At 39.9% G+C, this 27,405-nt stretch overlaps 1 protein-coding gene across 1 annotated transcript in view; it reads left to right on the top strand.

Moving 5' to 3' along the window:
- DDX60 (DExD/H-box helicase 60) overlaps positions 1-27,405 on the top strand; it is a 71,851-nt gene that overhangs the window by 43,209 nt on the left and 1,237 nt on the right. Inside the window, exons 22-36 of the mRNA XM_026648151.1 lie at positions 180-284; positions 429-557; positions 1,413-1,540; positions 4,984-5,142; positions 6,783-6,924; positions 8,824-8,976; positions 10,055-10,159; positions 13,774-13,974; positions 15,167-15,271; positions 16,084-16,222; positions 17,916-18,037; positions 21,166-21,313; positions 22,506-22,648; positions 24,991-25,142; positions 26,171-26,233. Of these exons, the coding sequence (XP_026503936.1) occupies positions 180-284; positions 429-557; positions 1,413-1,540; positions 4,984-5,142; positions 6,783-6,924; positions 8,824-8,976; positions 10,055-10,159; positions 13,774-13,974; positions 15,167-15,271; positions 16,084-16,222; positions 17,916-18,037; positions 21,166-21,313; positions 22,506-22,648; positions 24,991-25,142; positions 26,171-26,233 (1,994 nt within the window). The remainder of the gene's footprint in view (positions 1-179; positions 285-428; positions 558-1,412; positions 1,541-4,983; positions 5,143-6,782; positions 6,925-8,823; positions 8,977-10,054; positions 10,160-13,773; positions 13,975-15,166; positions 15,272-16,083; positions 16,223-17,915; positions 18,038-21,165; positions 21,314-22,505; positions 22,649-24,990; positions 25,143-26,170; positions 26,234-27,405) is intronic.

Genomic DNA, 27,405 nt, shown 5'->3' with positions numbered 1-27,405 from the left:
TCTATCCTGTCTTTCTATCTCTCAAGAATGGCTACTGCAACCCAAGAACCTAAGAAAGGGCAATGTAGAACAAGATGGGAAACAGTTGTCCACTGAAGAGAAGATGAAGAGGGACCCTCCCCTACATACACACACACAAACCATAAATCCTCTCTGCTTTCCTTTTTCTGGTATTACAGATAGATAAATATGGCTTCCCTTCAGACATGGCTTTTTCTCCGCGAGAAAGTATTTTACTGTATGACTCCATGGTACAAGTCTGGGAAAACTGGCCAAGAGCTGACGTAAGCACTCATCACTTATATATTTTCACAACTAGTCTGAGCAGTTGTTTGTAAGAGGCCGTTGCATGTTTGCCAGATGACATTGTCTGAATATATACAACTATATTTTGTAACAACATAGTTTTTCTGTTACCTGTTTTTAAGGAGCTAGATCCTGAGAAGTTTACACATTTTAAAAATAAAATAGTAATCACAAAAGCAGATGCAAGAAAATATGAAGAAGAATTGAAGGAAGAGCTAAAAAATTGGATTGTACATGACAACAGAATGAAGGTAACTACAAATGATCAAGTTATGTGACATTCTTCTCAAGTATGACTAGAAAGCTAGATTTAATACAAAGCAATTATAATTCCTTCAGTTAGAGAGTTAATGCATGTCATTTTTAAAAGCAGATTTTAGTTCAAGCGTTGTAAAAATTATGAATATTTTTGGAACTTTTTAGGTTTTTGATCTCCAAATACCATATTACTTAGGTTTTCCTGAACTTGACGACTTGACCTTAATCTGAGTGTCTGACAAGTTATGGACTAGACTTTGCAGATATATTGATGAATGATGATCTTGATGGTCTTCTAGGCTTTAGAAAAATCTCAGGGTTTACATTAACACTAAACATGGTTATCAAGAGACTTATTGGCAAAATCTCAGGAAAATATATAACATAGTAGAGTAGAACACCACAGTCTCTGTGTAGTACTTGGTAGATTTGAGAGTTAGTTATAACTTTGTCCATTTTAATGAGTATTGCTCTAATTACTTTGTTGACAAGGTCTGTACAATAAAAGATTAGTACAAATTGTACTTGTATCTGTGGTTTCTAAGGTGCTTTTGATTATTAATTTGCAAAATTGCTTATCTTCCTCCTGCCTTCTGGTTCTCTTTTAAAAATATTTAAAAATTTCAAAACCTGTTCTTTTAACAAACAGAAATTTTGTGCTAAGCAGTCTGTTATCCCACCTACAACATCTTGAGATGCAGTGTAATCCTGTTACTTACCAAAGTCAAGGTTGTAGTCAGGCTAGAACTGATAATCATTTTATATAACAAAAACCTGCAGCCTTATTAAAAAGGTACTCCAGAATGAACCTTGCGTACTCTTCATCTAATCATTATCTCTGTTTCTAGGCTAACAGGGTGCTGAAGTTACTCAAACCCCAACCTTCCTATTGTTCAGAAAAAGACATGAAGGACAATTTCCCATGTTTTGTTGAAAAACTAAGACAGATGGATAAACTGCCTGCATTGTTTTTTCTGTAAGTCACACAAATGCAATAAAAAAAGTTACAATTTATATAGTAGAGAAATATTGCACATAATATTGCATGAAATATTGCACATGGGCTTAAATTGCAGGAAGGGAGATTTAGGTTAGACATTAGGAAAAACTTCCTAACTGTCAAGGTAGTTAAGCACTTGAACAAATTATCTAGGGAGGTTGTGGGATCTCTGGAGGTTGGAGGTTTTTAAGAACAGGTTAGACAAACACCTGTCAGGGATGGTCTAGATCAGATGTGGGCAAACTACGGCCCGCGGGACCATCCTGCCCGGCCCCTGAGCTCCCGGCCTGGGAGCCTAGTCCCCAGCCCCTCCCCCACTGTCATGCCGCCACGCTCTGGACCGCCGCTCCAGCTGGGCAGCATGGGGAGCACAGCTGGCTCTGGCCGGGTGTTGCGGCTGCGAGCTCCTGCTGCTGGTAAGGGAGTGGGAGGTCCTGGGGGGCAGTCAGGGAGGAGGGGGTGGTTGGATGGGGCGGAGATTCGGGGGGGGGCGATCAGGGGATGGGGAACAGGGAGGGTTGGGAGTGGGAGTCTCGGGGGGCCTGTCAGGGGGCGGGGATGTAGATAAGGGTTGGGAGGGCAGTCGGGGGACAGGGAGCGGGGGGGTTGGATAAGGGGGTGGGATCCCGGGGGGAGTTGGGGCGGGGAGTCCTGGGAGGGGGTGGTTAGGGGACAAGGAGCAGAGGGCAGTTGGATAGGGGATGGGAGTCCTGGGGGGGGCTGTCAAGGGGCGGGGGTGTGGATAGGGGTTGGGGCAGTCAGGGGACAGGGAGCAGGGGGGTTGGATAGGGTGCAGGGGTCCCGGGAGGGGGCAGTCAGGGGACAAGGAGCAGGGGGGTTGGATGAGTTGGGGGTTCTGAGAGGGGCAGTCAGGAGGTGGGAAGTGGGAGGGGGCAGATGGGGGTGGGGGCCAGGCTGTTTGGGGAGGCACAGCCTTCCCTACCCAGCCCTCCATACAGTTGCGCAACCCCGATGTGGCCCTCGGGCCAAAACGTTTGCCCACCCCTGGTCTAGATAATACATATTCCTGCCTCAGTGCAGGTGACTAGACTAGGTGACATATTGAGGTCCCTTCCAGACCTACATTTCTATGATAATCAAAGAAAATGTCATGAATCTAAGGAATCTACCAAGGTATAGCAATATTATGAAACATGTAACTGGCATAGAATAGTTCTCCCATTAAATCTGAAATATTTTAGGCTTTAAAAATAATCACTCTTTAACCCTTTTGCCACAAGTCCATCACATGTGTAAGTGAATAGCATGATATTGTACCTAACTGTGTGGAGAAGCTTCTGTTCTTATGACAAGTTGTTGGGTGTGGCTGGAGTGTTTAAAGGGTCACTTTTTACAGTGTAAGGAAGAGCTCTGAATGCTTGTTGCAGCTAACAATAAGTACAGAGTTGTGGGCTGTCAGTTGTTTGTAAAATTAAAATAAAAACAAACAAAAAACAAAAAGCAGCTCTCCTTGGCTAATATGAAGATCCAGTACACCTTCCACTGTAAATTCTCAAAACTGATAATTTGAAGAAAAGGTCATTGTTATTTATTAAATGTATTTTTTAATTAAAATATTGTTTACATTCATGAAACTATTTCCACAGATTCCCTTTCTTAGATGGCCTGAGACACTATGTTATGTTAAAAAGTAGTTAGTCTAAATGGGTCAGTAAACCTCATAGCCTATGCAATATTGTACTTAGAAGCTTTATAGATGTGTGAGTTCCTGCATATATCCAGTTCTTGGGGATTTTTTTTTTTTGTACCTGCAACCAAATCTCTAAACGTAGTGGTTTTAACTAGATTTCTACCATTATCCTTTTCAAGCTCCAACTCTTCTCTATTTGGATTTTGGTTTAGCTATTTCAAAATATTAAAAGGAGAAGATATGTTGTTGCTTCTGCTGTCTTCCTAAGCACTCATTTTGAGTCAAGATGGCTAATGACAAGTCAGATTGTAAATTCAGCTCACATCCTCACAGGATCTCTCTCTTGGATAAGGTGTATGTTGGTGTGGGGAAAAAGGGCACTGACAAAAAGTGCCCAGCCTGTTCCTTTTCTCTCACATCATTATTAAACTATACTCATCACCCTATCTGAACACTTTGACCATGGCATTGTTCACTCTTCACAGTCAGGATGAATAAGACAGATGGCAAAAGTTCTCTTAAAACAGGAATGGTCTTGACTTTCATTCACAAAGCCTTGACTTTGGCTTCAGTGCTTTGTTGGTTTTCTGATCTGTTGCCTCAGATAATGTGAATCAAATATGCATCTGCCTTATCAGTTCTGAAGCACAGGAAAAAGAATAAAATAATAATAATAATATAATAATATAATAATATAATAATGAAGAGGTCCTTGAATCTAAAGGCTCAGCCATAGAGATCCAGTGTCCTTGTGTGCATTCCTGGAGCAGCAGCTTTCAGCTCCATCACTACTAGTATCAGTACTTTCAGTTTGGGGTCATACCTTGGCATTGCTGTCTGGACACATGGCTTCTGTGATGGGGGTCTACAAACCCCCCACAAAACATTGGAAGGAAAGGGCTGAGAATCCTCCCTGTCTGCAGACAGACAAACTAGTCATGCCCCAGCTCAGCTGTGAGAAATATCAGTTATGGAAGGAAATGCCAATAAATATGATGACTAATGAGGGAAAGTCTAATTATATAGAGGGAGGAACAGGAAGAGGAGCTTGGGATTGCTAAGGAGCAATAATTCTCTATAGCAGCGATTCTAAAACTTTAGCAACCGGAAGATCCCCATTTTTATTTAAATTTTTTTGCGGATGTTGGCCTGATTGGGAAGTTCTTTTAGAAGCCTTTTACTCTCTATGGAGGATATGTTTCCTTACACTTTCCTCTTTTTTCTTTTGTTTCCTGAGATTGTGCATGATCCTTCACAACATACCCAATGCTGAAATGTGTAGCGTGGCTACACAAAGTTTGATAGATACCTTTACCTTCACCCAGCACTCATCTCTTGATTAGGAAGCTATATCAGACACCCATTTCATGAAGGTGTAGTGCATTACTTTTTCTGGTTATTCCAAGGGTGCAGCTCTGTAGCAGCAGTTTCATGGGGAGAAAACTACGTTTCTTTCACAGATTCATACCTGCCCTCCCTCCTCTCTGTATGCTTCAGAATCTAAATTCTGGGAAGACAGATAAGAAATCAGGGTAGCAGGATCTTGCATCTCGTTAGAATCTTGCTCAGAATATGGCTTTGCACATTTACTGAGATATATGACTCCAGCCAGGATAGTTGGCCATCTTTATACATTAAGAAGTGGAAACGGCACAAAGATATTCCTGCATGAATGCATGCACAACAGTGTTCTACAATACGTAGAGGCAATGTATTTGAGAAATCTAGTTACTAGTAAGTTACCTAGTTTTTAAATTCTATTTTAAAGATTCGACATTAAAAAGGTGGAAAAATGGGCTGAAAATATAAAAAACTGTCTGGAGAAGAAGCAAAAGAGTAAACAAATACCAAAGACTGAAAAGCAAATACATTTGCTAACAAATAGATTGAAAAAAAAGGAAAAGTCCATGCAGAAGAATCAGACTGTGTAAGTATTACTTGCATTTGAATCTATTGAAACGATTTCTATTAGGTTCATTGTTTAACTTCTTGTACCACATATATATGAAAGAGACCTTTCTAAACTAAAAAACACTTGATTTTTCTCTTACTCCCCCTTCTACCTGTAGTCTTTCTCTAGGACTGTCAAAAGAAAAACTAGCCAAGGTTTCAAAGAACTTTCTTCAAAAAAATATAATGCTTACTTGCCTACCTCTCCAGAGAGCCCGTGAGCACAGCCTAGCTCCCTGATTGTGCAAAAAAAACAGTTTTTATATTTTTCCCACCATGCCTTGTTGAGGCTAGGACTATAGTCTGACTGCTCTAGTGCACTAAATATCCCAGGTTCAGAGAGAGAGAGAGAGAGATGGAGTGGTTGGAACCACTAGGAGCCAGTCAGAGTCAGTCTGATCCCTCATCATTAAGGGTATGCAGTGCTTAATTTGTAATGAAAGATGTGTCGGGGCTCAAGCATCACACTAGCAGCAGTGCAACATTTCAGGGATGTTCCTCTGGCAGCTGTGACATGTGAGTGGAGGCAGAGTGTTGCGCTGCTGCTTGAATCTCCTACACACATAAAAGAACTGATGTGGCAAGTCCAGAGGTGCCGGGGCTATGAACTGGCAAGCCTAGAGGTACTAGGCTATGAACTGCCAAGCCTAGAGATGCCCAGGCTCAGCCCCAGCACAAATTAAGCACTGAGGGTATGTCTACCCTACAGCAGCATAGCTCCAGTGCTGACCCTTCCTACATTGATGAAAGGAGTTTTTTTATCAGTGTAGTTAATCCACCTCTCCTTGAGGTGGTAGTTAGGTTGACAGAAGAATTCTTCCATCGACTTAGCTGCAGGGGTTAGGTTGACCTACCTGCATTGCACAGGGTGTGAAGTTTTTCACAGCCCTCAGTGATGTAACTAGGGTAATGTAATTTTTAGGTGTAAACCAGGCCTAACATGAGTGGAGACCAGAGTTCCAGCTCACCCTACTCAGAGCTCTGTTCTTGGGCCCTAAACCAGAGTTAGTAGTTTAGATTTTCCTCAAACTCCATGTTAACTTTCCAAGACCACTTTCTCACCCCCAGTGACTGTACTCCCGTACATCATTTATTTCTTAGAAGAAAAACCCTGGCATGGAGTAGGGCTGATCCCTAGAGGGTTCCTTCACCATCCTTAAAGGGCCACCCTGTTACACAACAAACGTTTTCTTCCTGATTTTTCAGGTGTATCAGACCAAATTCATACAAAAACTAAATACAAATCAAAACTGAATACAAGTTGGAGTGTACAATTTTTTGCCCCTCTGTGGTACTTCAAGGCTCTGCCCTCATATCGTTTTTCAGTTGAGTCAGAAGTGGAGTGTTTGATCAACACATTCATATTTTTTCATAGACCTAATCCTGCTCCACTGGCATCAGTGGACTTCTGCCATTGACCTCAGCAGGAGTAGGTCCTGTATCTGAAAACAAACATCAGCCTGAAGGTGTATTATATACAATCTGGCAGAAGGATTGGTCTGGTGGGAATATCTCAAAACAAAAACAAATAATAAAATGTAGTGAACTTTTAAAACACCGATTGCAGATTTTCTTAGATAAAGGTTCAAACTAACAATTAATGTGTATTTTGTATAGTGGCATGAAAATTACATCAAGTAAAACTGATAAAATGATACTTGAGGAGGCTGAACATGGAAGTTTGATGGAAAAACTTGGGAAGATAACTGAAATCCCTCCGGATTGCACCTATGCAAATAGCCAAGCTGTTGATACAGAGGTAAGAAAAAAGCAAAAGTGCTGCTAATTCTACATTCCAATAATAAATGCTGGGCCCTGAGAAAGAACTTATTCTGCAAAGGTTCTTCTATTGCCCTCATCAGTGTAGTATCTGAGCACCTTCCAGTAGTCTTTAAAAAATGTGACTAACATCTGTCATGTATGATTGGTTCTCTCTCTCTCATTGTCTTCCCAGGAGGAGAATTGTGTGCAGTGTAGCCTCTAATGTTATGTTTCTTTAAATGTACCTGTTGATATGTGTTTGCTAGAAAAGACAAGGTGAAAGAAGTGCACCTTGCACTTGGAATGGAATGTGGTGAGGTTTGTGATGGCCTGTAGCTCCCCCAGTCTGAGACTGGCTTCTGAGAAAACTCCATCTCCCGCACAGACAAGCTTTATTCTTGTGTTGGAAAGTTCCATTGTGCCTAAGAAGCAGAGCTGTGAGCCATGGTCTTTATCCCGAAGATTTAGATGATATTTTAGATCTCCTAAGCCCAGGCTAGTCCATTGACGATTAGGACCGAGACCTTGAATTTGGCTTGATGTTCTATGGAAAGCCAATGTAGAGAGTGGAAGACAGGTCTGATTTGCTCAGGATAGCCAATGTTGCTGAGTATTTTCTACTAGTTGGAGTTTCCTAAGGGTAATGGCTTCATGTCCAAGTATATTGCATTGCTGCTTTACTTTTATTGGTAAAACGATTATAAGGGTAATTAAATATTAATCAAAATGAAACACTGTATCTAAGATTAATTGCTCCCTTTTACTTTGAAAATTAATATGTTTTAAATGTATGTGCTATATATTTCAAAAATACATCCCAGAGTCTGAAATTCTCCCCACCATTAGTTACTAGCAGGGCCGGCTCCAGGCACCAGCTTACCAAGCAGGTGCTTGGGCCGTCCACTTCGGAGAGGGGCGGCACGTCTAGCTGTTTGGCAGCAATTCGGCGGACGGTCCTTCACTCCTGCTGGGAGCGAAGGATCTCCCGCCGAATTGCCGCCGCAGATCGCGATCGCGGCTTTTTTTTTGTTGTTTTTTGGGTTTTTTTGTTTGGCTGCTTGGGGCGGCCAAAACCCTGGAGCCGGCCCTGGTTACTAGAAAACTTAAAATCAATCTGTCTTGATTGCTATTACATATTAGCTTTATTAGACCTAAAAATGTATTTGTCTACTTTAAAATATATATGCCACACATAAACATTTACTTATCCCCCAGTTGGTTTCTTGCTGGCCCTGATTTCATTTTAGGGACTACAGGTTGAGTCTTTTTCCAGCTACTTTTTACCTTAACTCAAGGTCAATTTCAGATAGCCATACTCATGTTGAGTAGCACTGTATACCCTATTGGATTCAGTGGACTAATGGAGGAGTAAGGTACTATTCAATGAATAAGAGTGGCAGAATGTAGCCCTTTATCTATTTGTTATTGCTTGATTTTCTATGCTGGAAAAAAATGTTACAGTGATGAGCACTATAGAAATTTCTGCCACTCTTACTCATATCAAGTAGTACCTGAAATCAATTAAAAATGCTCACGTAGGTAAGTTTTACTCCATGTAAAGGTGGAAGAATCAATTGCTTGAACGGAAAAAAAAAAAAGAAAAAAAGCTTGACTAAATTCAGTGAATCAGATCTCAGAAAAGAGGTTTAACCAACGTGTTATTTGGTTTGAAATGTGTCACTGGCAGCCCACAGGACTCTCTCTTAACCCAAGCAGTGTTTTAGGCTACATCTGCATCTCTTGCACATTGGTAGTAACAGATTTCCTATTGAGAGCACTGTTTGGCCAAAGCAGGCAATTTTAGGACAATGCATTACTCAATTGTATTCCATTCTGGCACTAGCTTAAATGAATGTAAATAAAAATGAAAAATATCTAAATGTTTTCATTTTCTTAGATTTTGCAGAAGGTGATTGATCGAGTGAAGTTCATGAAAACAAATACAACACTGAAAACACTGGCACTGAGAGGAATTGGATATCATCATGCTTCTGTGGCACAAAGAGGAAGACAGTTGGTGGAGATGCTCTTCAGGATGGGATTTATCCAGGTTCATTGTTTTTCACAGATTTTTTTTAAGTATATAACAGTATCTGCTTTGAGAATTAAATATTTTTTACATGTAATGATCTCCTTTGAGTATGCGTTCACTTATTGAGGGCAAATGTAAGTGCAAGCACAATCCCCACAAAATGTAAATTAAATGTATTCCTTAGTGAACAAATTGCATGGCATATCTATGCAGTTTACCAAACTGACACCATTTTAGAATACCTAAGAGAAAATACAATAGAATCTTAGGCCCTAATCCTGAAAATACTTACATATTTACATGCATTTGTGCATGTGAATAAAGTTAAGCATAAATGCAGGATCAGGGCCTTGTTTTGTATGTCTTTCAATATAAATTGTTTAAAATACTTTACAGTGTTTAATAATAAAAATACTTGGCTCTTTCATACAAACTTATTTCAAGATCCGAAACTGCTCAAATTTTTTTAAGCTAAAGATAAGCATGGTAAGTAAGATTGGGATATTGAGATAGAAAAGTCAATTGACTTTTTGTGAGAGCCAAGACAATCCTTCTGCGCCTCCCCACACCAAAAAAACAAACAAACAGCAACAACACACCAAACCTTAATTAAAACAATGTGCAACCAGGGCACAACAAGACAGAAGAAGCCACATAAAAATGGGCAAAATACGTTAGGGTAAGCAATTATGACTTATCATTGAGGAGGGAACCAAGTTGTACATTATCTGTTAAAGGCATTATGCTGTTAATAATTTAAAAAATCCAAATAAAAATGAAAGTGGCAGCAGTAATCCCTTACCTGTGTAACAATGATTTTCCACAGCTGCTCCATATTGTCTGTTCACCAGTCAGGATAATTTCTCTTCCCCCTTTCACTTGTTGAGCTACTGCCTGTACCTAATTTACTCTGTTTATAATTCCATCATTTCAAGGGTGGAGTACCTGTTGTGGGTGCCTATTATCATCTTTGCCTGGAAGTAATAATGTACAGAGGTGGATTAATTTTCTATTTAGCATTTCTATCTTTAAGGTTATCAGAATGGAAATACATGTTTATAAATATAATTTTCAATACTTATGTTTATTTTCCTAGGTGGTTACAGCTACTGGAACACTGGCTTTAGGAATCAACATGCCATGTAAATCGGTTGTCTTCACACAGAATTCTGTGTATTTGGATGCTCTGAACTATAGACAGGTATTGAACTACACAGCCAGCTTAACTAACACACACGTCTGTACACACGTACATAAATTTAGACAGAAAAGTTCTGGATAGTCGTATATATATATGTATATATAAAAAGCTGGTCAAAATATTTCTGTCTAAAAACTTTGATGAAAAAGGGAAAACACACACCACAAGTGAAGATTTTAGGCATATGATTAGGGCCCTACCAAATTCACAGCCATGAAAAATGCGTCACAGACCATGAAATCTGGTTTCCCCCTGTGAAATCTGGTCTTTTGTGTGCTTTTACCCTACACTATACAGATTTCACGGGAGACCAGGGTTTCTCAAATTGGCGGTCCTGACCCAAAAGGGAGTTACAGGGGGGTCACAAGGTTATTTTAGGGCAGTTGCAGTATTGCCACCCTTACTTCTGCACTGCCTTCAGAGCTGGGCAGCCAGAGAGTGGCGGCTATTGGCTGGGCACCCAGCTCTGAAGGCAGTGCCCCGCCAGCAGCAGCGCAAAAGTAAGGGTGGCAATACCATACCATAACACCCTTACTTCTGCACTGTGCCTTCAGAGCTGGGTGGCTGGAGAGTGGCAGCTGATGACTGAGGGTCCAGCTCTGCAGGCAGCAGAGCAGAAATAAGGATGGCAATACTATACCATGCCATCCTTACTTCTGTGCTGCTGCTGGCGGTAGCGCTGCCTTCAGAGCTGGGCTCCCAGCTAGCAGCCGCTGCTCTCCAGCTGCCCAGCTCTGAAGGCAGTGCCGCTGCCAGCAGCAGTGCAGAAGTAAGGGTAGCAACCGCAACCCCCCCTACGATAACTTTGTGACCCTTCCCAAACTCCTTTTTGGGTCAGGACTCCTACAATTACACCGTGAAATTTCATATTTAAAAAACAGAAATCATGACATTTACTATTTTTAAAATCCTATGATCGTGAAATTGACCAAAATGGACCGTGAATTTGGTAGGGCCCTACATATGATCAATTTCCAAGTCATGAAATAAATCAGTCTATTCTGCATTTTCTACCTACCTAATGCAACCTACTTACATAGCCCCCATCAATTTAGTCTGAGTGCCTCACAATCTGCAATGTATTCTCCTCACAACACCTGTGTGAGTTAAGGAAGCACTATTATCCCCATTTTACAGATGGAGAACTGAGGCACAGAGACAGTATGGGTATGCCTGTACTGCCATTAAACACCTGTGGCTAGCCAATGAGAGCTGACTTGGGCTCATGGGACTTGGGCTACAGAGCCATTTAATTGCTGTGTAGATGTTCAGGCTTGAGTTGGAGCCTGGGCTCTGGGACCCTTCCCTCTTGCGGGGTCCCAGAGCCCAGGCTCAGCCCAAGCCTGAATATCTACACTGCAATTAAATAGCCATGTAGCCCAAGCTCTGCGAGTCCAAGTCAGCTGACATGGGCCAGCCATGGGTGTTTAATTGCAGTGTAGACATACCCTATGTGGCTTGCCTAACATCACACAGGAAGCCTGTGGCAGAGGAGGAACTTGCATGTGGTTCTCCCAAGTTCTAAGCAAGTGCCTTAACCACTGGACCATCCTTCTTCTGCTTTGCCACTTTACCTACCCTGTGCCCTCTACCCATTCACCCCTGAACTTATTCTAACATTTTTACCCCTGAGGAGCTTCAAATGGTTGCCATGAAAGTAAAAATCAGTGTCAGAGAGATGTCTCCTTTTTCTCTTCCCAAATGAGGAACTCCACCCCCATCCAACCAAATTAAGTGGGCTCGAATTCCAGGATGGACAAGACTCAGTTCTGCACCTCTGACAGGTTTTTCTTATATAAAAATGTCACTACTTTAAAAAATGGAATATCAGAAAAATAGAACTTTGTACCACTGTCAGCTTCCCAAGGAGTACCAACAGAAGGTCCTGAGATATCGGACCTTAAAAATATCATGATTCTGGGTACCAAGAAGCTATTTTAGAGGTTTATTAAATTTGCCTCTAAGGCCAGAAAGTTGGACTCATGGCTAAAGCACCTGGCTTGACAGGTGGGAAGGATACAAATATAGTCCCAATAAAAATGTTAAAACTGTAAAATATTCTTACATTGTGTTTTGTAACATGTGTTGCATATATAGAATATATTATAGTGATTTATTGGCAGTAATTTGTAATGATCTGCATAATTTACACATGGTTTCATCACTGATAAACAATGCAGCAGATTTTAGACATGGCTTGGATGCATAGAGCAAAGGCCAGAGAAGAATGAAAGATGACCCCCAGGTTTCAGGCTAGAGCGATAAAGAAGATGGTGATGGTGTTGATGGTAAAATAAAGGGAACTGGAGAGGGCTTGAGAGACAAACTCAGTAGTTTGGTTATGGTATGCTTAATTTCAGTGTGACATTTAAGAGGAAAGGTCAGAGACACAGGATGAGATGCAGGATTGGAGAGGACGGAGACAACTCAGGAGTAGAGAGGTAGATTTGTAAATTGTCAGAATAGAAGCAGCAGTTTAAACCATGAGAGCAGATAAAATCAGCTAAATAGATGATGTAAAGGGAAGAGGAGGAATCCAAAGACTGAGCCTTGCAGAATCCCAACAGCTAGTGGATAAAATGGGAGACACCCAGTGAAAAGCTTTTATGCTATTCATCATCATCACGTACTCTGGTTCTGCTCCACAGCTTCAGCACTGATTCTCTGTGGATAAGTTATACCAAGAGCTGGTCAAACAAAAAAGGGGGAAATTATTCACAAATTTTTGCAAAAGAAATAGTCCATTTTTCCTCAGACATGTTGGAATTAAAAATATTTCAACAACTCTAATTCTTCCCTGTGGCATTTGGGAGTGATCCTGTGTTGTTTCTGGGGGCCCAGTATAACCAACGCTGAATTTGAACCTAAGTGTTTTTCAATAGATTATTTTATTACACACATTTTTATTTAATTGTGATGAGCTATTGCAATCCAGGGCCCTGGATGGTGGGAAGATCACCTGGAGGCAGATTGCACAATAAAATGGTATATCTATATGGGACAGCTGTGGGTGTTTTATTGCAGTGTAGACATACCCTTTGGTACTTACATCCCTAAAGGCCAAGGAGAGAAGAGCTGTCTGAGAAGTGGCCCTGGCCAGGAAGGTGGGAGGATACACCAATTCTACCTATCCCCTGGATAGCCTTTGCTGGCAAGGCTCCTATGGAGCCCCAGCTGTAATTTAAAGTTGCCCTCATCTGACAACCATTGAGGGAGGTGGTAGTACAATCACTGCAAGCCTCCTCCCCATAGCCAGGCACAAATCTCCTCATTGGCATAAGAAGTTGACTATAGCCTTCTGCATTCTTTTCTGCTGGCCACATAATAAAGATTGCAGCATTCTTGGAATGTTCTAACCATCTAATCTTACAAAACTGGTCAAGGAACAGCACATCCTCAGCTTCTTTTCTCCCCCCATCCTTTTTATTTCCCCGTCTTGGCTGTGAGCTGGAAAGGCAGGCAGGGAGCAATAGGTGCCTATTACCCCCCACCCCCGTCCCGTTTTTTCACAGTTGCTATCTGGTCACCCTATTCAAACCAGAACAACTGGCATTACAATGACTTTGTGCAATCATGGAAATGAGAAAAAAAATGTTGGCATTGCTTCTCTCTAGATGTCTGGACGTGCTGGACGACGTGGTCAAGACTTGCTGGGAAATGTGTTTTTCTATGATATTCCATTGCCAAAAGTAGACAAGCTTATAAAATCCAATGTACCTCAACTGAGAGGCCAGTTCCCTCTGAATATTTCCCTGGCACTGAGACTTATGCTGTTGGCTGCAAAAGCTGATGACAAAGAAGATGCAAAAGCAAAGGTATATTATATGGTTGTAGGCTATCAATGCTCAGTTAGATAATGGAACCTTTATATTTTTAGATCACATGTTGAAGAATTTTTATTTAGTTCAACACCAAATTACTAAATATGTATTTTTGCTAACCTGAAAAATCTAAATGTTTTTAATAAATGGGGGGATTTCCGATTTCTAATACACATTAAGTAATACAAAATAATTATGATCTTTCCCTTTCCCTACACTGTTCACATTGTTTTCAGTGGAATCCAATTTTATTAAGTGATATATATTTGGATCAAATATATCTATGCTATTTATATATATATCTTACGATCACAGAAATTAGATGAAAAGGCCCTATAAAATCCTTCAGTACATTTTTAGTATTTTATGCAGTTTAGTTTTAAATACATCAAACAATGATCCTAATAGATCTCAATATCAAGTTTTCCTGATAGTCATCGTAAATTTTCCCTTTTTTAATTTCATCCTATTTTTTTCCAGGAAACTCTTTGTACTAATCTCAGCAATTCCTCTCCCTATTTGGTGTTTACACCATTCAAATGTTTGCAGATTATTACATTGTCACACCCTTGTCTGCTCTTAGACAAGTTATATTTATTTAGTTCTTTTAATCTTTCATCAGTCAATTCCTCTAGCACGCTGATCTTTTTTTCCTCTTCTCTGAACTCCCTCTAATGTTGTCAGTCTTTCTGCTAGTGAGGTGTCCAGAAACAGATGTAATAGGAACAAAACCATCCAGAGGGGCATGGACAGATTTAAGGGGCAATAGGACAGTAAATGCCACCGCCTCCTCCCCATGTTGCAGTGTTCCTGGAGTGGGTTAAGCAACGAGCTGTCTCTGATATCAGTAAGAAGGCAGAGGGAAAGGGAAAAGGAGCAGAGAAAGGGGACTCAACTGCCTAGGGAGAGGAAGTTTATCTTATTGTCTTTATAATACACCTTCACTTCTTCTTCCCTTTTCTCTTTCTTATGTAGATTGCATCCAAGAGTAATTTTGTCCCCAAAGTGAAACGGGGAATGGACACACAGACCCTCCCCATGGAACCCTGAGTTCCCCAACAGCATAATTCCCCCTTCTCCCAAAACATCCCCAGAGCATTGTTGGATCATAAGCAGGGCATTCCCTAGCAAGTTACTAATTTAGACATTTTAGAGAGTGCTAAATTGAAGTATTTTTCCTCCTAAGGTTTTGTCACTGTTGAAGCATTCGCTTCTCTCCTTCAACCAGCCAAGAGTCGTGGAGATATTAAAGCTGTACTTTTTATTTTCTTTGCAATTTCTTGTCAAGGAGGTAAGATTCCACCTTGTCTTTCTGTTAATGAAATGGTTTATCTCTACATTTAGTCTTTGGCCTTGATCCTGCAAAGAACACCACATGAGCTCAGGGACATGCCCATGAACATGCTATGAACGCTATTATTTTATAGATCAAACCAGCTATCCTGGTTATTATTGTTTGTGCTGTACATGTACCTCAGTTCTTCCACACAAGCCTGAGGTTTTCACTGAAAATTACTTATATCAAAAATGCTGAATCATGATATTTTAAGAAAAAACAAATTGTGCAAAAGAACTAAATTTCACATGATTCCATCTTCCTATTTTTTTTTTTAGGGGGGGGGCTCTGTATCTCATTTGAGATGTTTATTACATAATTCATAATTTGAAGGGCACTGTCACATGTTTTATCCTTGGTAGGTTGAGAGCTGAGCCTAACAATCTAGTTGGTAGGTACCACATATGATACCACCATTCTTAATAAACGCCTGCCAGTACAGCTAAAACACTCAGGAACTGTAACCTCTGATTTTACTCTTTGTCGCAGTTTTCAGGGGCAATATCTGGTTGTTATAATGCTCCATTGTAATTAAGTTTATATTATATCTCATGCTACCAGAATGATCCACTGTATTGCAAGGCGTGGAACAGAGGAGAATGGTTTTCTATGTAACTCCCCGAATCACAGAATTCTCCACAATGGTGGCATGAGCAATATTTAATGTTGAACAATACCATGGTCCAAATGACAAAAATTACAGTCATTTGTAATTGTAGATTAATACAAGGTCCAGTCATAGTTTATTAAATTGTTTAATTCTTTAGGGATATTTGGATCAAGAAGGTAATACCATGGGATTTGCTGGACTTGTAACCCATCTGCATTATCACGAACCTTCCAATCTTGTCTTGGTCAGCTTTCTTGTGAAGGGCTTGTTCCACAAACTGTGCCAGCCAAGGAAAGGTAAGTTCATGTTCACTAGCTTTTTACGTAGTTAAGAAATTGACACTAAATTAAAAATAATTGTTAAAGAATAGAAGACAAGTTACATATATAGCGGAAAAAATTACCCAGATATATTCCATCTCTTCTGGTTATTTCCTCCAATCAACCAACATCCCCTCTGTCTTGGCACAACTGAACTTCAGCCAACTAGCCATCATCCAAACCCCTATCACAGCTGAACAAGCAGAGAAACTGCACTGTTCTGATCTGATGAAAAAGATGAGTGAATGTTGCAGTTTTGGGTAATTGCATCTATGACCTCTCTGTGGTGTGCTCAAGGGATGCTCCATTAGGTCTCACACCTTCAGTGTCACCTCTCTCTGGTCAGGGACTTGCATTTATCTGCCTCCAGACATGGCATGTAGGCTGCATCCCCCTACAATTCACTGTGATTGTTCCAGCAGGTCTGATTAGTTCAGCATTTGCAGTTTCACACTCTCTCAAGGGCTAAGACAGTAGTTTTACTAGGGACCAGACAGCTTTACATAGAGCACAATGCATTTATTTTAGATAAAGAGATTACAAAGAAAATATAATAGAAGACAAACACATACACCTATCCGTCCTATGGTGACCCTGGCTGGTTCCAGTTCTTCCAACCCTTCAGCAGGATTTGCCTCTTCCCCTCCTCCACTTTGGTCAAAGGCTCATGTCAGTTTATTGGATCAAAGTGAGAGCCCCCTTGAATAAGTTTAAACTCAGCCTTTATACCCCAAAGCCCTTCTTTGTCTCCTGGTCTCTTGAAGCTAGTCTGAGCCAGTATGTGCAATTCCCCCCAGGGGGTGGTACTTATGTGTCTCAGGGTCTGCAGTAACTGCCCCCCACTTATTTTAGTTCCTGAAAGGAGTTCTGTAACCCTCCCCAACCAGCCTACATACAAGCCTGGGTTCGCAGAGATACAGATAACATTATAAAGTGGATCCAATAGTCTCAAGATATGCCTGCATTAGTCATAGCTGTCTGTCACAGTCAACAGCATGCTTGTGGCGCCACGTCTGAAAATTCCTCACTATCTCACACTGTGGCCTTACATTTACATTGAGCAAGAGGGGTAACAAAAACACGAGAGAGAGAGACTCCTGCGGGTAGATGTTCAGTTGCTGAATAGCACCCTAGGAATCTTCTCAGAGAGAATACAATAGAGCCACTCCATCATGGTTCTTTCTATCCTTGCCAGAATATGCAACTTTCTGAACAATAGCATCAAAGGCAACTAACAGATCTAAAAGAATCATCACAGATATTTAGTCTTTGTCCATTGCCAAAAGGAGATCGCTGATCAAGGGGACCAGAGCTATGTTCAAATTTAAAATCAAATTTGAAGAAATCAAGAAAATCTGCACACTCTTGATAAAGCCAGAGCTGCCTCAATAAAATTTTCTCAATAGGCTTCCCTCAAAATATTAGACACACAACATGACACCTTCTAGTTCCTCCCAAGTCCATGTAGTGTAATGGAATTTGGACACATTACCCACATTATATCATAAGTGGCAACATTATGTATGTTTGCAGCATATTAGAGATTTTTTTTTTTCTAGAATTAAAAAGTTTGCTACATGAGTTTTTCCAAACGCTTACAATATTGGCTAATTTAGGCTTTAATCCCAACATCCTTGTTCTGACTGTCTGAGTTTTCTGTTTTGAATAGACTCAAAGACATTTTCTAAAGAGGTGATGGAACAGCTAGTGCTAGTACTGGCAAATCTGTTTGGAAGAAGATATATCCCAGCCAGCGTTATTAAATCTAAACAAAAGTTTTACCAGTCAAAGGTAAGATGAAATCTCTTGTTTTATTTTTTTTTAAATATTTAGTAAATAATGATAAAATAAAACAGAGAGGTAGGCTAAGTGATTGTTGATAATTTGAACAACAGATCTACAGGAGAGAGAACCTCTCTTTTGATGTTAGAGTATCACATTGTGTAACTGTAGGCTGCTAGCCTGAGCCCTCAGTTCAGAAAGCGCTCACACCATGCTGGTTCTAGCCCTCTTTCTCACCTGGTTCTAGCCCTCTTTATTTGTTCACAATAAAACCGTTCAACATATATAAACCCAGTATTTTCCCTTGACCCAGGGTCTTCTTCAGGGGCCTATCTAGTCCTAACATGTTTTAGTCTACCACTCACTTGCAGGCCTGCCAACAAGAGAGGCAAAGGGGGCAACTGCCCAGGGGCCCAGGTGATATAAAAGGGCCCGGGAGTCCCGGGCCCCTTTAAATCACCTGGATGGGCCACAGGGCGCCTAGATACGCAAGACCACTCCAGGCCCCGTGCTTTGCAGGGCCCCATGGGCTGGTGTGGGCGGTCCCGAAAGTGGCAGATTCATCACTTCCACCCCGGACCCCGTTCCCTGAGGGACAGCCCTGGCCCAGAATTTCTGTCGATGGGCCTGCTCACTTGCCTGAGAGTCACTCTGCTCCAAGGCCCTCCACAGGCACCAACCTATTTCCTGTAAGGTCCCCTTGACCTAGGAGCTTCCTACTACAGTCTTTCTACTCCGAGCAGCTATCTTCAATACCTGGCCCCCTTGCTGGCTTTTATAATCAGCTAGTCTATCTCAGCTGTGAGGTAGCTGATCAGTCACAGGTGAGGCTCGGTGTAACTCTCCTTAAGCAGCCAGTCACTTTCAGTCAGTGATGAAAGCCATATACACAACCCTTAATTTAAAAGAATCATTATTAGATGCAAACATAAAGGTTGGAGATTTGATGATCTTTAGATGAGATGAGCTCTTTGCAAGCCCAATGTTGTGAACTCAATTTTAAACAGGAAGATCATCTCCCTCTCTTGAACTTGAAGATTTCCTCTACAACAGCTAGAAGCCTCTGCAAAACTTTTTCACAGTTTGGACTCCAGTTTTAGAAACTGTTTCACAGACTACCTCCTCTCCCTTTCAAATAACATCCCTATGGCAGTTAATTGCTTACATGGCAAAATAATATTGGAAATGTTTCAATATACTTTTTTTTTGGCTTACTTTTAATGCTGTTTAAACTATGGAAATGAGATAGCTCTCTACAGACCACAAGCTGCTGCTCTATGGACCACAGTTTGGGAACCTTTGCTCTACTATATTTTAATTGAGTAGGGGAAGATGTTGCCTGATCTTCAGATTATGAATTAATTATATTGATTACTTAATAATCCCCAGTTATCATTTTGAGGGTTGCCAGGTTCTTGCCCCAAGATCAGGCCCAGTATTACTCAAATTATTATATAGTTGGGAACCCCTGATGTGCACAGTTGCAACACTCACACTATGGGAACTCTTTTATATTTACAAATATAGTTCATTAATACATTTAGCACAGTCACAAACACCCCAACTCAGTAAGGTAGATAAAAATACTACAGAATGTACATCTGCACACAAATATACTCACACCATCTCCTGTAGAACAACCTGAACTGTTAGCCATCATCTTCCTCATCACCATCACCTTCCCCATCATCACCAATGGCCATCATTCTGGCATCCCCCAAGGACTACATCTTCTCTCCTACCACCCCTAAGCTGGGATGCCACTTTTATAATATGTTACGCTGACGCCGTTATGTTTGATGCATATTCAGCAGGGGATTTTTTTCCCTTTTCCTTATTTGTATTTCCTCACCTTACTAATGTTGGAGTATCTTTTCCCTATAGGTTAGTATATCAATGATCTCAACTTATTATCATATACGTCCATTCATGGCCCTTTTGTGGTTAGGCATCACATTTGTTATTTCTGTCTTAACTGGTTATTTCAGTTCTTTCCAAGTTCCAAGTTGTGGTGTACCCGTTAAGTTTAAAAGGGTATGCACTTAGGAAAGCCCCTATGCCAACCTGATTTAACACATCCTCTATGTTAAAGGTCGCAGCCACACATGGACCTTATGCTTTAACTCTTCACCATCTATCTAGGTGAAAGGTCCCAAACATATGTATGCTAACTTTGCCTTAGCTCACCATACAGGATGTGGCCTGCAGGTCCCTTGTGTTACAGCCAAAATATACTCTAATAGAGACTTATAAACCTATTCTAATAAAATAATCAAACCCATCAGAAAATAAGAAATTTATAAGAAAAGATATATAGGCAAGCAAGCAAGCTAGCCTTAAATGTATCTCATGTACCTGTTGTGTATGTCAGTTTGTTGCCAGGACACTTCTGTGGTTGAATTATTTACCTGTGGTCAGAACTTCCCCTTAAACTCTATTTTCAGCTCCCCAAATACGTGAGGTTTTCTGTTGGGCCGTTTTTCTGTGCAAAGTCTATCTGTTCAAAGTTCATAGGTCTCAAGCCTTATGCTAACTTGCTGAAGCTAATGTCTTACAGGATACAGGCCTGTAGGTTTTTTGCATTACTGCTGAATACAATGCAAAGCAGAATACAATTCAAAGCAGTAAATACAATAAAGGCAAGCTAGCACACTGGGCTACAGATGTTTGTGTGGTGGGATAACATCTTTCCTATGTAACCTATAATGTGTACAGCATAAATTACTGATTTGTGCCTAGCAGAGCTGCTGTTTCAGTCTGTTTACAGACTCAGGAAGAAATTTTTGACATTTTCAAGCACTAGAAACTTAAAAATGAAAGCTTGAGATTCAGCAAAACAATTCTGTGGCAATGGGTGGATTACCAGGCAAATTCTGTAGCCACAAAATTGCAGACTACAACATAGGGTTTGACTTATTATGGAGATAATCTGTTCTAAAGTCTTGCTTTTAGAAACAGTGACTTCAGTTGGAAATATCTAACATCGGATATGCTAAATATTGTCACTGCAACATCATAATGATGTAAAAGTATAGTATACAGCTCAGCTTTTCTGTACCCTTTTTGTTACTCAGAAAACTGGTTAAACTCTAGACTAAATGTAAATGTTCTATCCCACAACATTTGTATTGTTTTAGGTGTTCCTTGAAGATCTCCCAGAAGACTTTGCTGTTGCATTACATGAGTACAACAACAAAATAGAGGAGAATTTTGGCCATTTTTTATTGATTATTTCCAAGATGGCTGATATGAAACAAGAATACCAACTTCCTCTTTCAAGGACTGGTAAGTGAATGCTACATTTATACATTCATATTCACTGTGGTTTGCTTCATTGAAATATTGTATTTTGGGCTATTAGAGCCTGGTCTAGTGGTAGTGTAATGTGGAAGATAGGGGCTCAATTCCTTGTTCATAAGTCAACACACGCTAGAATCTGTATGAAAGCAACAGTCCTCTGAGGTAGGAAATATCGCACTTTGATATCTTGCAATTTTCTTGCCAACTAAAGAATCTGCACTGATGGACTCTAAAAAGGATTTTGTCAAAGCCTCATTAGAAGGAGGGTAATAATAATGGCCTTCAATGGGAAAAGAGAACAGGAGGAAAGTGTGGGTTCAGACTGCAAAAAAAGACATAAAGAACCCTCTGAGTAGAAAGAAATATGGTATGATAGTGTAACAGATTGGCAGTGTTTGCCTGAAGCACCCATCTTGTTAGCAAGATCCTTGCTGCTCTAGCTGAGACTACAAATCCAGTTATCGGCGTGGCTTCCAGCCCTGTACATCTACATCTAGACCAGAGGATATACTGCTACTGCACTTATGTCCCATCTATAGAGCTTACTCTGTGAATATCACATAGTAACTGGAGGGGGTGGGGCGGTAGGTTGGAGCTTGCTCAGTGCAGATGGAATGTTCCCAGATTGTAGCAGCAGTCTTCTAAATTCTACTGAGCATATGTAAATGGTGATCAGGTTCTTTTAAGTCAGCAAAATCTGGGTAGATTTTGTCCTGGGAACCCAGAAGATACCTCTCTGATTACAGGACTAATTGCAAATACTGCTTCACCCCCCGAAGGCATTTCTTCAAAGAAATTGATGGAAAATGTTTTAGTATTGGCTAATCAGCCTATTTTCCCCTAAACTCATTCTCAGAAATGGCTGAACCGCTTTTGCTGAATCTTTCAAAAAAAAAAAATAAATCAGCCTGAGGAGAAACCAAGCATGGGAAATTTCAGATCAAGTAGTTAAAATCTGGCAGAATTATAAGCAGCTGAAAGCAGAGGCTTATTATAGAAAGTGATAGATAACTCTAATTATAAGCATTGTCTATAAGGTCAAAATTATAAAGAGAATGAACTATTAAGTCAAAAAGAGTAATAAAAATATTTCTTGCATTATCTGATCCTTTCTCAGAGGACAGTTGTGTTGCGTATGTATTCTTAAACTTTTCATTTCACATCTTGTTCCGGTTAGATTTTTCAAGTGAAGAATGCAATGACTCTAAACTGGTGTCTCATTTGATGAGTTGTAATGAGGGAAGAACTGCTGTTTCACCTTTTGCATGCCTGTCTGGAAACGTGGATAGTGATTTACTTCATGCAGAGACTGTCAACAGTGTAAGTGGGGGAGATTTGTAAAGTATTAATGCAGGTTCACTTTGTCTATACTCCAGAATAAATATATTCAGATACTCCATATGAAAAAGGAATTGCCACTCTAGTGATAACAGTTTGTACTTTTTATTTACCTGGTGTCTGAGGATATCAAAGTGCTTGACAAACATTAAGGAATCTAGCTTCACAATAGCTCTGAGGTAGGTATTATGCCTATTTTACAGATCAGGAGACTGAGGCATAGGGAAATTTAGGCAGCATTCTTCTGCTAAAAGAGAAGACAGTGATCTATTGCTATTAGGAAAGAGGCCTCTATCCTCTATTTATAGAATCAAATTCTACCTCACCTACATTCACACTGATTTTAGTAGAGATGCTCAGGCAAAATTTGCTCCATATTTTGTATTACTTCCAAGGAGTATATATTCCTAACAAGGAGCTTATTTAATGTTGTCAAATATAAGGAATATATAATGCCTGTTTTCTAGGGCTCAGCTGGCTTCCTGTTCACTTTTGGTGCTGATTTTGATCTAATGCCCTATAGTTTGAAATCTGTTAAGGGAGAGAGATTCTCTCTACATGTACTGCCACTGTAATTGAAATTAGTTGTGAAGCTTTCAGGGATTTAACTATAGAGGTAACTATCTGGAGGCCTGTCATTTTCAGCAAGTAACATTTAATTTTGGAACACAGTCCCTGCATTTGTTGATCAGAACCTGAGTCTGATGGGGGCCTGGTATAATGCTCATCTATTTACTCACGCTTTTGTTTGAATCAGGTGATTGAAGGGGAGCTATGGAGCTATTTTTGAGAGAATGTTAATTTAGTCTGATGGAGTTGATTGTGTTTTCTTTTAACTTAGAGCTTCTTGGATAAGCCCATTTTTATAAACAAAAAAATTTAAAAAAATGTATCGTAAAGAATAAAACTACTTTTAAAAATTGGTATAGGTGTTTCCTTCCTAGAATCCATAATTAGAAAAGAGACACTCACTCACCAATTTTTTCAGTCGTGCACCAAGCCAGCAGAAGCTTTCAGTTATCATTTTTAATTCCTTAATATGCTTTCTTTTCTACACTACTAGTAATCTAATAAGATGAAAATAAGTAACAATTATAGGAAAATAATTTTGTGGAATATTTTAGTAATAATATTAATTTGTCTTAAAATGTAAAACTCTCCAGTAAATAAGAAGTTTCATTGATGGTTCCTTTTTCCTTGTCTTTCCATCCTCCTGATAGGAACTCTGTAGTATTTAACAGACTGACACTTTGTGCAGTTATTTTCCTTGACTCTGCTTAAAAAAAAAATCTCATTTTGTGTGTCTGTGCTCTTGGGTTCCATTTGCTACATAACCTTCTTTGCATAAATTTGGAAGAAAGAATTTCAAAAATAATCTAAACCTAAGCTCCTAAATATTTAGGCACTTTAATAAGAGGCCTGATTTTTCAAAAAACATATTAAGGGACCAGCTAGGGTGACCGGATGTCCCGATTTTATGGGACAGTCCCGATTTTGGGGGCTTTTTCTTATATAGGCATAGGGTGACCAGATGAGATCAAGAAAATATCGGGACACCGGGGGAGGGGGGGCGCGGGGGGGGGAAGCCGAGTGCTGCCGGCCGGCCAAGAGCAAAATATTGGGACAAAAATTGCGTCCCGACCAGAGATCGAATATTATCGGTATGTCTGGTCACCCTATATAGGCACCTATTACCCCCACCCCCGTCCCGATTTTTCACATTTGCCCTCTGGTCACCCTAAGTCCAGCAGATCCCATTATTCAATAGGAGCTGCTAGGTGCTCAGCATTTTTGAAAATTTGGTCCATTCTTTACGAGTATAAATAAGGATTTAAGAGCCTAATTTTTAGGTATGCTTGGCTGGGATTCTTTAAGAAATATTAGTTTTCATAAAATAAATTAACCATCATTCTAAAGTGATGACTACTTTTATTAATGCTTTATTTCCATCAAGACTGCCATAAGGGCTTTGTCCTGCAAACAAAACTACCCAATAATGTCAATGGAATTTCTACTCTTGGGCTCCAGTTCAGCAACGTACTTGATCATGTGCCTAACTTTAAGCACATGAGTAATCCCACTGACTTCAGGCCTTGCTGAATTTAAGCTTCCAGGATCAGATTTAAGTCTGGCACTCAGACACAGAAACCAAAAAAACAGACTGTCTAGGTAAAACAAGATGGGTAACAACCCTACTTAAGTGTTAAATTGACATGTAGATGAGTAACGTCAAAACATGAAAAACTCTGGATAAGCATGCAAAGAATTTATACAGTAAACCTGAAAGATCTGAATCTTAAAATTAAGTTGCACTGTTTCCTCAGGTCATATTACGCACAGTTGGTATTACTGCTGGAAATATTCCTGTACTTTGTGCAAAGAAATTTGATAATCGAAGAAGAAGAATGCCACTTAATGCTTATGCACTTGACTTCTATAAACATGGTTCTTTGACAGCAATGGCACAAGATAATGGGTAAGCAACTGATGTTTCTTTGATTTAATTTTTCATCTTAAGCACAGTTATAACCCTGATAGTTTAAGAGGTTAAAACATTATGCATATTGCATCATCTTCTCCCCAGCCCCACTCATCCATTTCAATGAGTGAAGAACATACAATCCTAACTTTTGACTGTGAACACTCCTAACACTACTGTATTTACTAGTGGCCCTCATACCCTTAGATAAGAGGTATCCCTGGTGGGCTAAATGTTTTGATTATATTTATTGTCCATATATATATTTTTTATGAATCACTCTTTAAACTCTAGGAGAAAAATACAGTTCAGTGCACAGGCAACTATCTAAAGTATGCTAATACCTGTGTGTTTCACAGAAGTCTTTCAAGAGATTTTTCAGTAATTTACTATTTTCAGTGTTCTGATATAGTCTTACTTAGGGTGAAATTGAGCTCAGTGCAGAGTTCTTGCACAAAGTCCTATGCACCACTTAAGCATGCAAGTAAAGCTTAAGTGCAAAAAGCCTGCTGCCCTTCCATTTACTCTAGGTAAAATTCAACCTTGTGCAGAGTGCAAGTTACAAGGCTCACTTAAGCCTTTTTTTTTAAGGACTTTAGTGGAACTTAAATGGTGCATAAGCCTTCTGTGGACCACCTGCACAGAGATTAATTTCATCCTCTAAGAATGTCTAGGAGAAATATTTTACTTTTTAATTTAATTGACCTTTTTTTGACTGTTGGGCATGCTTAAAAAAAGGATTGAGCTTGAAATCCTGGCCCTTAAAACTAGTGGGAATTTTACCACTGACTTCAGTGTGGCCATGATTACCCTGAATATGTACAAGTGAAACACCTGTAAAACACCTGCATCCGAAGAAGTGGGCTGTAGCCCACAAAAGCTTATGCTTGTTAGTCTCTAAGGTGCCACAAGTACTCCTGTTCTTTTTGAGGATACAGACTAACACGGCTGCTACTCTGAAACCTGTAATATACATACTTAAATACTTCTAGTTATTTACATTTGGAAATCTTTTCTTTTTCTAGTATACATGAAGGAGAAGCTTATCTTCTGCTGAAAGATTTTTCACTCACTATTAAAGCTATCAGGTATACATATGCTGGTGACTCTATTTAAACAAGAAAATGGACTAAAAGGGAAGTTATTTTTTGTAAATAATTTAAGATACTTTTTAAAATGTATGGTACCTGAAATGAAAAGAAAACTCTGTTTTCACTTGCCTTTTGAAAAATGTGTGATTTTGATAATTATGTCCTGTACAAATAATTTCTATCCCTAGTAAAATAGTGGATGAAATAGTAAGTAGTGGGAAATTCACTAAACATCTACAGGATGACAGTACCATGTTCATGAGTTTAGAATAGCATGGGTTTAGAAAGATTAAATCTTGGCAAACAAACTTTAGTGTTTTCTTAGTTAGATCTACAAAACCAGTGAGTGAAAGGAAGGCAATAGATGTACTAGATTTGGGGCTAAATTCCTCAGCTACTGTAAATCAGTGTAGCTCTATTGAAATAATGGAGTCAATGGAACTACACTGATTTTAGCTAAGAATGTGTCCCTTGGTTTTTAGTAACACATTTAACACTGTCTGTGAAATCATGTTTGAAAAATTAATTCAAATTAACTTGGTTAAGTACACTTTTATGTTGACTGATAATTAATGGCAAGACTATAAACAAAGGATAATGATAAATCTCAATATAGGTCTTTTTTCTGAGAGAAATGCTGAGCACACTGGTCCAGCGAAGCACTTTAGAACATGCTCAATTTTAAGCATGTGAGTAGTTCCACTGACTTCAAGAGAGGGGGCTCAGGGAGAAGACAGCTCTCTAAGGATCCCCTTGCAGAGCTCCTCTCACATCATTCCATTAGGAAGAGGCTAATACAGTATAGCATTCCACAGCTTCTTGTGGCTCTGATTTAGCAGTCCTCCTCTGTTCAGCAAAGCAATTAAGTATGTGTACATCTTTAAGCATGTCTAAGTCCTATTCAAGTCAATGAAGTGAAACACATGATTAAGTGCATTGCTGAGTAGGGATAAACTTAAGCATGTGAGTAGGGTTACCATACGTCCTCTTTTTCCCGGACATGTCCGGCTTTTCGGCACTCAAACCCCTGTCCGGGGGGAATTGCCAAAAAGTCGAACATGTCCGGGAAAATGGCGGCTCTGCTCCTCCCCTGACTCTTCGGCTCTGTTTAAGGGCCGAGCTGCCCGAGCGCTATGGGCTTCAGGCAGCCCCCTTGCCTCCGGACCCCA

This window comes from Terrapene carolina, unplaced genomic scaffold (genome assembly GCF_002925995.2).
Source record: "Terrapene carolina triunguis isolate 2854851 unplaced genomic scaffold, T_m_triunguis-2.0 Scaffold66, whole genome shotgun sequence".
Taxonomy (NCBI): domain Eukaryota; kingdom Metazoa; phylum Chordata; order Testudines; family Emydidae; genus Terrapene; species Terrapene triunguis.
Note: the sequence above shows the minus strand (reverse complement) of the source record. Positions and strands in the feature narration are given on the sequence as shown.